Raw genomic sequence first — 14,089 nt, forward strand, 5'->3', positions numbered from 1 at the left:
ATTATCTTATTCTATGCATAACACTTGTATCTTTTATCAAAAGTTTATGATGAGTATTTCTGTAAATTGATGTGGCTCTCTGCAAATTCGCCGGATGTTTTTTGAGGCACAACATTACTGAACATAACGCGCCAATGTAAACTGAGATTTTAGGATATAAATATGAACTTTATCGAACAAAACATACATGTATTGTGTAACATGAAGTCCTATGAGTGCCATCTGATGAAGATCATCAAAGGTTAGTGATTCATTTTATCTCTATTCTGCTTTTTGTGACTCCTCTCTTTGGCTGGAAAATGGCTGTATGTTTTTCTGTGACCTGGCGCTGACCTAACATAATCGAATGGTGTGCTTTCGCTGTAAAGCCTTTTTGAAATCGGACACGATGGCTAGATTAACAAGAAGTTAAGCTTTTAATTTGGTGTATTGCACTTGTGAATGTATGGAAAGTTAAATATTTCTAAAAAATATTTTTGAATTTCGCGCTCTGTCATTTCAGGGATGTTGTCTAGGGGTTCCGCTAGCGGAACTAGCCTTAAGTTAAGCAAATATTTACTCATGAACTTAATTAGGCTTGACATAACAAAATGGGTTGAATACTTATTGACTCAAGACAATTAAAACATTTCTAAAAACCTAATTCCACTTTGACAATATTGTTATTACAGTGACACAAAATCTGAATTAATCCATTTTAAAATTCAGGCTGTGACACAACAAAATGTGGAAAAAAGTAAAGGGTGTGAATACTTTCTGAAGGCACTGTATATCTTAAATATCCAATATTTGTTCATATTATCATACCCATTACACAAAAAATAAAAATTATACAAATATATTTGAGATGTTTTAATGTGGTTTTATAAATGAGAGGATGTTAGACTATCATAGAGGTTCATAGTTTCTGACTCACTACGGTCCCTGATCTGTTCAGAGAGCATGTTCATCCTGAACTATAACATGCTATGTCCAGACTGTAACACCCTGCCTGCTCTTCCTTCTCCTGGCCCACATTTCCCCAGTCTTCCTCCTCCGGTTCTTTTGGTTCTCATGGGGTGGGTGGACTGCGAGAGCCCCTGGAAGCCTGCCTTAGGAGGGGGTTCTGTGTCGCTGCCCTCGTGATGTCCTGATGCTCTGGACCCAGCCTGGGAGGTGGAAGCAGAAGGAGGAGTATCCACAACCTCTTAACCAGGTTCCTGGTCCCTGAGACCAGGGTCATCCTTCTCAGAGAGCCTATGAAGTGGGGCAGGGTCTGGAGCTTTCCTGGCTCTGGTGAACTGACAACCCGACCCCAGACGCCGACCTCCAGGCCCACCCAGAATATAGTCCACCCCAGGGGAGGGGGACTGTTCTCTGGAGAGTAGAGAGGATTTGGACACATTATGACAGAGAGAGAAATATTTATTTATCAATAAACATCCTCATTCTTCTATAATTGTTAATCTTAAAGGAAAAAGTGCACTTTTTTTAAAAATCTGTATTTTGGATGCAAATGGCATGTTATAGAAGTGTCCAGACGGGTCACTCTCACTACCTGAAAATGTTAGATTAGGATCTGTATTATCTATTTCATAATTATTATTATTATGTTTATTGATCAGATGTTATGGATTTTACCACATTTCCCACAACTACTTTTCAAAGTCCCAAAAAGTAATAAACAAATCAATGTGTAATATTTTTTTTGCATTGCCACCTAATGGAAAGGCCTGAGGTAAACAAAACACTGATAATAAATACATTTTGTATAGCAATAAAACAGGCAAGAGGCCTATGGTATGTAAATATGGCATCTGCACTTTCTGCATGAAACAAGTGAGGGGGATGTGCTGATGTCTACCATTGCTTGGGTATCTAGCAGCTCAATGGCAATCTGCAGCTCCAGCCTCTTATACAGAGCTACAATGCTATTTTGTCCTTGATCAGAATCCCCCTCAGGAAAACAGTCATTATGGAGGGGGACATAATGTTCCTAAACATTTTTTATGTTATGAATCCACATAATATACTTAGAACTCAGAGAGACATAAGATTCTAGAACTCAGAGAGACACAAGATACTAGAACTCAGAGAGACATAAGATACTAGAACTAGACCCCGAGAGACATAAGATACTAGAACTAGAACAGAAAGAGACATTAGATACTAGAACTAGAACTCAGAGAGACATAAGATACTAGAACTAGACCTCAGAGAGACATAATATACTAGACCTCGGCGGTCCCAGTCTTTGGTTAAGTTTCCCTTTCAAATAAATATGTGGAACTCAACATCCGCTTCACCTTGGTCCCGTTCTTACGTCAGCCGTGACAAGATACTAGAACTAGAACTCAGAGAGACATAAAAAACTAGAACTAGAACTCAGAGAGACATAAGATACTAGAACTAGAACTCAGAGAGACATAAGAATATAGACCTCAGAGAGACATAAGATACTAGACCTCAGAGAGACATAAGATACTAGAACTAGACCCCAGAGAGACATAAGATACTAGACCTCAGAGAGACATAAGATACTAGACCTCAGAGAGACATAAGATACTAGAACTAGAACTCAGAGAGATATAAGATACTAGACCTCAGAGAGACATAAAATACTAGAACTAGACCCCAGAGAGACATAAGATACTAGACCTCAGAGAGACATAAGATACTAGACCTCAGAGAGACATAAGATACTAGAACTAGAACTCAGAGAGATATAAGATACTAGACCTCAGAGAGACATAAGATACTAGACCTCAGAGAGATATAAGATACTAGACCCAGAGAGACATAAGATACTAGAACTCAGAGAGATATAAGATACTAGAACTAGAACTCGGAGAGACATAAGATACTAGAACTCAGAGAGACATAAGATACTAGAACTCAGAGAGACATAAGATACCAGAACTAGACCTCAGATAGACATAAAATACTAGAACTAGAACTCAGAGAGACATAATATACTAGAACTCAGAGAGACATAGATACTAGAACTAGACCTCAGATAGACATAAAATACTAGAACTAGAACTCAGAGAGACATAAAGATACTAGAACTAGACCTCAGATAGACATAAATACTAGAACTAGAACTCAGAGAGACATAAGATACTAGAACTAGAACTCAGAGAGACATAATATACTAGAACTCAGAGAGACATAAGATACTAGAACTAGACTCAGAGAGACATAAATAAATACTAGAACTAGAACTCAGAGAGACATATATACTAGAACTCAGAGAGACATAAGATACTAGAACTAGAACTCAGAGGACATAAAATACTACTGAACTAGAACTCAGAGAGAGACATAATATACTAGAACTCAGAGAGACATAATATACTAGAACTCAGATACAATAAACTTCTCCTTAATGCAACCGCTGTGTCAGATTTCAAAAAGGCTTTACGAAAAAAGCACGCCATGCAATAATCTGAGTACAGAGCTAAGCCACAAAAACAAGCCATACTGATACCCACCATATTGTGGAGTCAGTAAAAGTCAGAAATAGCGTTATAAATATTCACTTACCTTTGATGATCTTCATCAGAATGCACTCCCAGGAATCCCAGTTCCACAATAAATGTTTGTTTTGTTCGATAAAGTTCATCTATATGTCCAAATACCTCCTTTTTGTTAGCGCGTTTAGTTCACCAATCGAAATTCACAAGGCGCGGGTAAGTCCAGACGAAAGTCCAGACGAAAAGTCAAAAAAGTTCTATTACAGTTCGTAGAAACATGTCAAACGATGTATAGAATTAATCTTTAGGATGTTTTTTTCATAAATCTTCAATAATGTTTCAACTGGACAATTCCTTTGTCTTTAGAAATGAAAAGGAACAGAGCTCGCTCTCACGGCCRCGCAGCTGATTTAGCTCATGGCATTCTGCCAGACCCCTTAGTCAAACAGCTCTTATTCGCTCCCCCTTCATAGTAGAAGCCTGAAACAMGGTTCTAAAGACTGTTGACATCTAGTGGAAGCCTTAGGAAGTGCAATATGACCCCATAGACACTGTATATTTGAAAGGTAATGACTTGAAAAACTACAAACCTCAGATTTCCCACTTCCTGGTTGGATTCTTCTCAGATATTCGCCTGCCATATGAGTTCTGTTATACTCACAGACATCAATCAAACAGTTTTAGAAACTTCAGAGTGTTTTCCATCCAAATCCACAAATAATATGCAAATATTAGCTTCTGGGCCTGAGTAGCAGGCAGTTTACTCTGGGCACGCTTTTCATCCGAACGTGAAAATGCTGCCCCCTATCCCAAACAGGTTTTAACAAGACACATAATAAGTTGCATGGACTCACTGTGTGTGCAATAATAGTGTTTAACATGAATGACTACCTCATCTCTGTACCCCACACATACAATTATCTGTAAGGTCCCTCAGTCGAGCAGTGAATTTCAAACACAGATTCAACCACAAAGATCAATTGTCACGCCCTGGCCATAGAGAGGTTTTTATTCTCTATTTTGGTGAGGCCAGGGTGTGACTAGGGTGGGCATTCTAGTTTCTTTATTTCTATGTTGGTGTGGTTGCCAATCAGAGGCAGCTGTCTATCGTTGTCTCTGATTGGGGATCTGTTACGGGAAGTTTGTTCTCAATGTTCATAAACTGAACTTCAATTAAACTACTCTGTCTGTTACTAAGAATTTGTAAGGTTCTTATTGAAATGAAACAGACAGAGGCCAGTCTACAATAGTCAGCTAAGTTTATTTACGAGAGATCTGCTGTGCATATACAAAGACGTTCCTTTTATAATATTCTCTTAACCTACGCACATACATACAMACTAACATTAGGATTTTCTCCTGAAGTCTCACCACAGTTTATTACCACTCAACTGACAGTTCCAGTCCCCCCCAGATACAGGAAACCTGGAGGGGCTCTCCCTGTCCTGTCTTATCTCCCCAGAGTTACAGCCGGGTCGGTTCAAACATAGTTTAATGATCCTCTTTGTTTTCTTTAGGCACACACATACATTCCTCTCTTCCCAGGTACATGCTATATAACCTATTTCTTATGAACTAACATTATTTATCATTATAGAAAAACAGGGTAGAATTCAGTTAGTTATAGTTCTACGTTAAATGTATACATCATTTAGTCATTATTCATAAAATTCATAACAGGATCATATATGTTGTCCTTTTTCGTTTGGGTTTTGTGGGTAGTTATTTTCTGTTTAGTGTCTGCACCTGATAGGACTGTTTCGGTTTTCCCTCTTTGTTATTTTGTTCGAGTATTTTGAGTAATACATTTATCATGAACACTTACCACACTTACCATGAACACTTTGGTCCACTCATTCCGACAAGAGCCGTGACAGAACGAGTGGACATGGGAGGAGATCCTGGACGGAAAAGGACCCTGGACGCAGGTCAGGGAGTATTGCCGTCCGAAGGAGGAGATTGAAGCAACAAAGGTGGAACGGCGACATTACGAGGAGTTGGAGCAGCGAGGCAGGAACGAGAGGCAGCCCCAAAATTCTTTTGGGGGTGGCACACGGGGAGATTGGTAGAGTCAGGGTTCAGAACTGAGCCAACTCCTCGTGCTTACCGTGGGGAGCGAGTGACCGGTCAAGCACCATGCTATCCGGTTCTGCGCACCATGCCTTCAGTGCGCATCCACAGCCCGGTGCGCTCTGTGCAAGCTCCCCGCAGTGGCCGTGCTAGAGTGGGCATTCAGCCAGGATGGATTGTGCCGGCTCAGCGTTCCTGGTCTCTGGTGTGTCTCTTCGGCCCAGGTTATCCAGCGCCAGCTCTACGCACGGTGTCCCCGGTTCGCCAGCACAGCCCAGTGCCACTTGCCTGGCTACAGGGGGTATCCAGCCAGGACGAGTTGTGTCAGCCCTGCGCTCCAGACCTTCGGTGCGCCTCCACGGTCCAGTGTGTCCTGCGCTGGCTCTACGCACTATGCCTCCAATGCGCCGTCATAGCCCAATGCGTCCTGTGCCAGCTCTCCACACTCACCAAGCTAAAGTGAGTATCCAGCCAGGATGTGTTGTGGTAGCTCCACTCACTAGGCTGCCAGTACGTCTCCTCAGTCCGGTGAGACCTGTTCCGGTGCCACGTACTAAGCCTCCAGCGACGGTCCCCAGTCCGGAGCCTCCGGCGATGATCGGTGGTCTGGTTCCTCCGGCGATGATCTGCGGCCTGGTTCCTCCAGTGAAGGTCCATGCACCAGGGCCACCACCATCTGCGGGCGGAGGGGGGTCTACGTTCCACACCAGAGCCGCCGCCGGTGAAGGGGATGCCCACCCGGACCCTCCCCCTTAGAGTAAGGTTTTGCGGCCGGAGTCCGCACCTTTGGGGGGGGGGGGGGGGGGTACTGTCACGCCTGGCCATAGAGAGGTTTTATTCTCTATTTTGGTTAGGCCAGGGTGTGATAGGTGGGCATTCTAGTTTCTTTATTTTATGTTGGTGTGGTTCCCAATCAGAGGCAGCTGTCTATCGTTGTCTCTGATTGGGGATCATATATAAGTTGTGCTTTTCGTTTGGGTTTTGTGGGTAGTTATTTTCTGTTTAGTGTCTGCACCTGACAGGACGTTTCGGTTTTCCTCTTTTGTTATTTTGTTTGGAGTGTTTTGAGTAATTAATGTATTATGAACACTTTACCACGCTGCGCTTTGGTCCACTCATTCCGACAAGAGCCGTGACACCAATGAGGTTTTTCCAAAGCCTCACAAAGAAGCGCACCTTTTGGTAGATGGGTAAAAAAAAAAAAAAGCAGACATTGAATATCCAATTCAAATTTAATTTGTCACTTGCACTGAATACAACAGGTGTAGAACTTACCGTGAAATGCTTACTTACAAGCCCCTGGTGAAGTTAATAATTACACTTTGGATGGTATATCAATACACCCAGTCATTACAAAGATCCAGGAGTCCTTCCTAACTCAGTTGCCGGAGAGGAAGGAAACCGCTCAGAGGCCAATGGTGACTTTAAAACAGTTACAGAGTTTAATGGCTGTCACTACAAAGATCCAGGAGTCTTTCCKAACTCAGTTGCCATAGACGAAGGAAACCGCTCAGAGGCCAATGGTGACTTTAAAACAGTTAGAGTTTAATGGCTGTGATAGGAGAAAACTGAGGATGGATCAACAATATTGTAGTTACTCCACAATACTAACCTAATTGACAAAGTGAAAAGAAGGAAGCCTGTGTGTGCTGCTTTCCAACAGACACTGGGAGATAAATTCACCTTTCATCAGGACAATAACCTTAAACACAAAGCCAAATATACACTGGAGTTGCTTACCAAGACGACATTGAATGTTCCTGTGTGGCCTATATACAGTTTTGACTTAAATCGTCTTGAAAATCTATGACATGACTTGAAAATGAATCTGTAGCAATAATCAACAACCAACTTGACAGAGCTTGAATACTTTCAAAAGACAAAATATTGTACAATCCAGGTTTGCAAAGCTCTTAGATTCTTAACCAGAAAGACAACTGTAATCACTGCCAAAGGTGATTCTATCATGTATTGACTCAGGAGTGTGAATACTTATGTTAATGAGATATTTCTGTAATACATTTTCTATACATTTGAAATAATTTCAAAAAAACATGTTACTTATGGGGTATTGTGTGTGAGAAAAAATGAATATTTAATCAATTTTGAATTCCGGCTGTAACACAACAAAATGTGGAATTAATCAAGGGCTGTGAATACTTCCTGAAGGCACTGTATACAGTATGTACTGTAGATGTATCCTGTTTTTCCTGTTTAGAAAAATAAACGCTTTATTAGACATCTGTTCATTTTGTTGAATTTTGGGGACAAAAGCAGTTGCTGCGACACTCAGATAGAGGGTTCCATCAGAGGTCTGAGTGCCAGACGGTACACTACAACACACACACTTCTATTTTTATGTGTGTAAAAACATTGCAACAGTATCCCTGTAAGTGTCACACGCATGACGACAGTGATTATTTTTATACCATCTCAACGCTCTCGGCACGACACACACGCACGCACGCAACGCACGCACGCACGCACGCACGCACGCACGCACGCACGCACGCACGCACGCACGCACGCACGCACGCACGCACCGACGCACGCACGCACGCACGCACACCACACACCCACACACACACACACACACAACACACACACACAACACACACCACACACACACACACACATTTACATTTACATTTAAGTCATTTAGCAGACGCTCTATACCAGAGACTTACAAATTGGTGGACTCCTAACTGTTCTGAACTGGATCCTCTGTGGCTGCAGCATCTTTAGTGAGGTCATAGTAAGAGAGACTCCTATATTGTTTTGAACTGGAACCTCTGTGGCTGCAGCATCTTTAGTGAGGTCACAGTAACATAGGGACTCCTATACTGTTCTGAACTGGAATCCTCTGTGGCTGCAGCATCTGTATGAGGTCATAGTAAGAGAGACTCCTATACTGTTCTGAACTGGATCCTCTGTGGCTGCAGCATCTTTAGTGAGTCATAGTAAGAGAGACTCCTATATTGTTTTGAACTGGAACCTCTGTGGCTGCAGCATCTTTAGTGAGGTCACAGTAACATAGGGACTCATTTACATTACATTACATTTAAGTCATTTAGCAGACGCTCTTATCCAGAGCGACTACAAATTGTGGACTCCTATACTGTTCTGAACTGGACCTCTGTGGCTGCAGCATCTTTAGTGAGGTCATAGTAAGAGAGACTCCTAAACTGTTCTGAACTGGATCCTCTTGTGCTGCAGCATCTTTAGTGAGGTCACAGTAACATAGGGACTCCTATAGCATTCTGTCTGTGGGGAAACTAAGTTTGCTCTAAAAAAGTTGACGGTCACTCAAACCATTTTGTACAATCACAAAATAATATCAATAAACAGTTTTCAATTTAGAAATGGAGTGAAAATATTCACGTGCAGTCTAAACAACCATCTACAGAAAAAGTCCAAGTCACGTTTAAGAAAGGAGAGTCCAGCATTAGATCCCATGAGTAAAAAAGAGTCCCGCATTAGATCCCATGAGTAAAAAAAGAGAGCCAGCATTAGATCCGTGTATGAGGTGGATACGGAGTCTGAATTGCTTCCTGCAGGCCTTTCAAAACTGTGAATAAGTCCCAAATGCACCCTATTCCCTATTTAGTGCACTACATTGGACCAGAGCCTTATGGACCCAGGTAAAACGTGCACTATAAAAGGGAGTAGGGTGCCATTTTTGACGCAGTCAGTGAAACCACAAACATTAGAAACCCCACGAGGAAAAGAAAAACAGCCATATGTCAAGAAATGCACAACGTGTCCATTGGAACAGTCCATCCCACTGAACTCATTTGACTAGTGACTGTTTAAGGTTTGGTCACTGTCTTTCTCCACCAGATATCTGTGCAGATTAAAGGAGACAAAGAGAGGAAGCCACTTTATGACTATTGAGATGCAGTATTTTGTCCTTGCCCCTCTTCTTCTTTGTATAATAGTGGACTCGTAGTTTGTCGTGCGTGCTGCTGCCCTTAGGCGACGTTTTGAGAAGGACTACTGGCTCCTGCATACTGCTACCACTAGGGCCTCTTCTGGGGCCACCAGGGCCGGAGCCCCTCCTCTCCATACCCCTCCTGGTCCTGCCTAGTAGTGGAGTGGAGGAGTCTGGGTAGATGACCAGGAAGGTGGAGGTGAGAAGCCCAGGAAGGAGCCTCCAGAGGCCATCATTGGGATGACCCGCACGCTGCCCACCACGTCCACCACCGTGCTCAGCGCAGAGCCCACCAGGATCTGGCAATGTACACCTGGCACGACAGTATGGCACAGTCGATGCCGAAGCCTCGTCGCGACTTCCCCGGACTGTGGTGGATGTACTGCGGTAAAGACAGAGGGACAGAGGGACAGAGGGACACACACACACACCACACACACACACACCACACCACACACACCACACACCACACCACACACACACACACACACACACCACACACACACACACACACACACACACACACACACACACACACACACACACACACACACACACACACACACACACAGGTCTCTCCACAACATCTGATTGGTGAGTGGGAGTTGATGGGAATAGATGAAGCATAAATAACCAGCTCCTGTTTAGAAGCCTCCATGTCAAACACGATACTTATGATTGGATGGTCATCGGACAGTTATATTTGCTCTGCCCCTGGACACACCCCTATGGCAAAGTATTTGAGTATTTACTAATGGAAATCAAGGCGGATAGGTCTGCTACAGTACGTAGGATAGTATCTGGCTCCTTCTCTGTCCTGCTATTGGTGGGGACGAAGCCGATAGACGAATCGACCGACTGGAGGACAGACAAACATCCGAACAGAGAAACAGTGACGCAGAAAGACAGACGCACAGACGGACAGACCGAACGACCATCCGACACACTGATAGACAGACAAATCTTCACAATTGACTGACCGACTGAAGACAGATAGGCCTCACTAGTGTCATGTCTCCTGCTGAGAGGCTGAGTGTGCTCCTCTTCCTAGCTGGGTTCTTCGGGGGCTTGGGGGCCCTGTCCCTGATATTCTCCTTTGGAACAGACTACTGGTTGCTGGCCTTGGAGACCTGTGGCCCTGGGGGGCATCAGAGACCTGGGAGACTGGGGTCCTCAGACCTGGGGAGGGGGAGATAGGGGATCAGGACACTGTGACATACTTCCACCAGGGCTTCTTCTGGAGGTGCTCCTTCAGTGTGAGGAGAGAGGAGAACATGGTGTGGTACTTCTGGATCAGTAAGTAGGAGAGTTCTTTTCACTTATTTATGAAATAGAAATACTGTAGCACACAATACATTCATTGATGAATGACAAGAATGACCGGAACTGTAGTATAATGAACTAAAAAAATACAACGTCAATTTTTTTCCAAAGCCAATCAACCACACCAAAAGGTCTGTGTGCCTGCCTACCTCTTCCCATTTTATGCTTCTGAGCAAAGCACGGGTTACCAGGCACCTGACGATGCCGTCTACAGGGCCTTCTGGAGCATCTTCCTTCTAGTGGGCGTGGTCACTGTTATGATTGGTGAGTTTGTCATCATCTGTGCCTCTCCATTGGCCAGTCACAGGCTCTACAAAGTAGGCGGGGCACTCTTGCTCACTGGAGGCGAGTTATCGGTTGTGTTCCTCTGCTCAGACTATGCTGACGCATGCCAAATCTTACAATGCCTGGATAGGTATTTTTTACATATCAGCTAACCACATCATATGTTATAGAAATCTGGTGCCAGACGGCATAGTCGATGATGTAGCGTGTAAACATTGGTTGATGCATGCATCGTCTGATCAGAGCAGGGGAACACGACCATCATGAGTTACTAGCCATGGTTGGGTCCACTCAACTTTACATGAAGCTCAAAGTTCAATGTGGAGCAGTGGCGATTTTAGCATCTATTTTATGCATGCCAGCAAACCCACAACACAACACAACACTAAACAATACATTAATTACACTATAACGGTGACAAACGGTGCCCACACAGGGTGCCTACATAAAGCTGTCCCAACAGCAGAGTCCCAACAGCAGTCCCAAGACCTTACCACTGCTACACCTGGCTATCAGYGGAGCCTTGTATGGCAACAAAACAGTTAATTCAGCCTCATTTACTGTCTTTTAAAAAACCTTAGCTGATATGGCTGACTTGCTTAAACAAATGTGGCTTCTACTGACAATTGAGATGTACAAACTATGGCATAAGGGGATATGAGGCAATCCGTAATTTTGATTAAGACATTAATGAGCGAGCTAGGACGGACGTAGTCAAATGCACAACAACTGAATTCAGAACATGGGTTGTTTTTACAGTATTCTCCCTGTACAACAAGTCAGAAATGATAGAATAAATCTAAGGGGCATATATTCAGACAATGAAATCTCTTATAATACTCAATGATTACATTTCTCTAAAACAGGCTTATCCTTTTTGTTTATCCTTTTAAGCTTGGAAAAGAGACCCTTAAACCCAGACTTGGGACCACACACCCACTCTACTGAATAGCAGGCTAGTGATTGCTCTGCAATGCTTGCACTTAACCACTGATTCCTTCCAAACCACTCATTGTTGAATTTGCAATTTCCAACTTGTTGTGTAATGTCCAATGGCCGATGAGCACCTGTACATTTTATCTATCATTTCTCTTCGTTATTTCTTCTCATATGACAAGGATTTAAAAACATTTGCCAGTAGATTTTTGACTTGATTCATGATGATGACTGCTAGCTTGCTAGCTAAGATTTTGAAAGTAGGATGTTGATCAGTCCAATCAAAGCTACGGTAGATATAACGTGATTTGGCATCATTTTATCTGTGGCCAATGACCTTGATCCTTCTTGGATGGGCACTTCTAATGTAACTCTATGGCAACACCCAAGGGGCGTGAATTTTTTAGCTCTACCCTTAGATTTGCGGTGACATAGTGTCCCCATGAGTGACAGAACACTGAGCCAATAACGGCGCAACTAGAGAACATTACCAACCCATACGGTCCGTATTTTCCGCTGGCTGCCCCACCACCACCACCACAGAAAGCACTGAGCTAGGCTGAAACACTTGCATTTTGGAGCTGCCTTACTCAAGAAAGCAAAAAAATKGACCAAGTTTGTATGCGACTTTATTAACATTATTATATATATATTTTTTACATTGTTTGCAARCTGATATGTGACATGTATTAATGCCAAAATAACATGCAAAACAGCCATCCCCATTTGCCSTGAATGACGAGTTGCCACTAATCAGGAGACGCAGTTATGTTCTATTAACTTTTATTGAGTTGAAATGTTTCCCTCTTCCTCCCCCTCTCCCCCCTGTCCCTCTCCTCTCTCCAGGTCTATGTCTCCTGGTTGTAATAATGATGTATGTAGTCTGGACCCAGGTACTGGACACTCTGGAGGACTACGCTGCCCAGCAACAACACTCCTCTCAGTGTCCAACAGTCTACCACCTCAGCGTCCAATACGGCCTCTCCTTCCTGTTTGCTCCCGTCTCCGTCTTCTTCTTCCTGCTGGCAGCACTACTCTTCACCCATCACAAAGTGCCAATGTAGTGACTGAGGGGGGAAACAGCCAGAGAGGAAGTTGGGAATGAACCATGCAGTGACTCCAGTGCCATAAAGGCTCAGACCTCCATGTTCAGTCTATAACAAGAGCCAGTAGTGACTGATACCATGGTCAAGTCTTATGGCTCTCACAGAGTAATACAGACGGACCACATTAAATACATTTGGAAAAATCAACTGTGATTAGCTTCGAATAAAAAGGCTACAGTCTCATTGGGAGTTGTGACTACATTTAATTCCACTGATTATTTGCAACCAGTTCTGGACTCTATCAGACAGTCCAGTCATAGAGGGTAATGAATTAGATTGTCATTATCTATTGGGATAATCATGACGGACGGGACAGCGGGTTCCTAATCAACTGCAACACATCTGAATACAGCTGGGTTCCACTACCACCACTAGAGAGCAGTGTTGCTTTAACAGTAGTAAAGTAGGAAAAATAGAACACTGTTTACAGTATTTCTAACCCAAATACTTCAAGCCATCTCAGAGAGCTTATATAGTTTCAATGGGAACAGACGTATCCCAGCCAACGTGAAGTTGCATCATTCATATTTGATTACAGCAGAGAGATTAAAAAGTTGAAAGAGGAAATGGTGAGATAATTTATTCAATTGCCTTTTTTTKGGGGGCCAAACAAAAGATAATATATGTTCAGTTTTTTCCCTTCTTCTGTACAGTACGGTTAACGGCATATTAAAGTAACTGATACAGAAAGCCCACCATCACACCTTTATAATTGGAAAAGGCAAACATTATGAGTTCTCTCTCAGTGGCGAGGGCCTGAGACAGTAAGACAGCGATGAGATGAGGCTGACTGGGGGAGGAAAGGAGGGGAGGAGAAGAGGTGAAGTGTCTCATCAGTGTGTTTTTCTTTTCTTTTAATGTCTTTCCTCCTCTTCCTAGTCTGAGCTGTGAACAAGGTGAGCGTAATTACACTAGGAGCTTGTCACATTCACTTCTGTGGCCTCACACCACCTGAAACATCTCTGGCACTAGCACCCCCCCCC

The 14,089-nt window shown here is 43.2% G+C and overlaps 1 protein-coding gene across 1 annotated transcript; it reads left to right on the forward strand.

Annotated features, from left to right (window-relative positions):
• Positions 1–9,696: 9,696 nt before the first annotated feature.
• Positions 9,697–13,295, forward strand: LOC112076769 (transmembrane protein 182-like). The gene is made up of 4 exons (XM_070441451.1): positions 9,697–9,758; positions 10,508–10,752; positions 10,891–11,124; positions 12,847–13,295. Exons 1-4 carry the CDS (start codon positions 9,697–9,699, stop codon positions 13,062–13,064), a joined length of 759 nt encoding a protein of 252 aa, XP_070297552.1. The 3' UTR covers positions 13,065–13,295.
• The last annotated feature ends 794 nt before the right edge of the window (positions 13,296–14,089 follow it).

Source organism: Salvelinus sp. IW2-2015, unplaced genomic scaffold, assembly GCF_002910315.2.
Source record: "Salvelinus sp. IW2-2015 unplaced genomic scaffold, ASM291031v2 Un_scaffold4011, whole genome shotgun sequence".
Lineage (NCBI taxonomy): Eukaryota > Metazoa > Chordata > Actinopteri > Salmoniformes > Salmonidae > Salvelinus > Salvelinus sp. IW2-2015.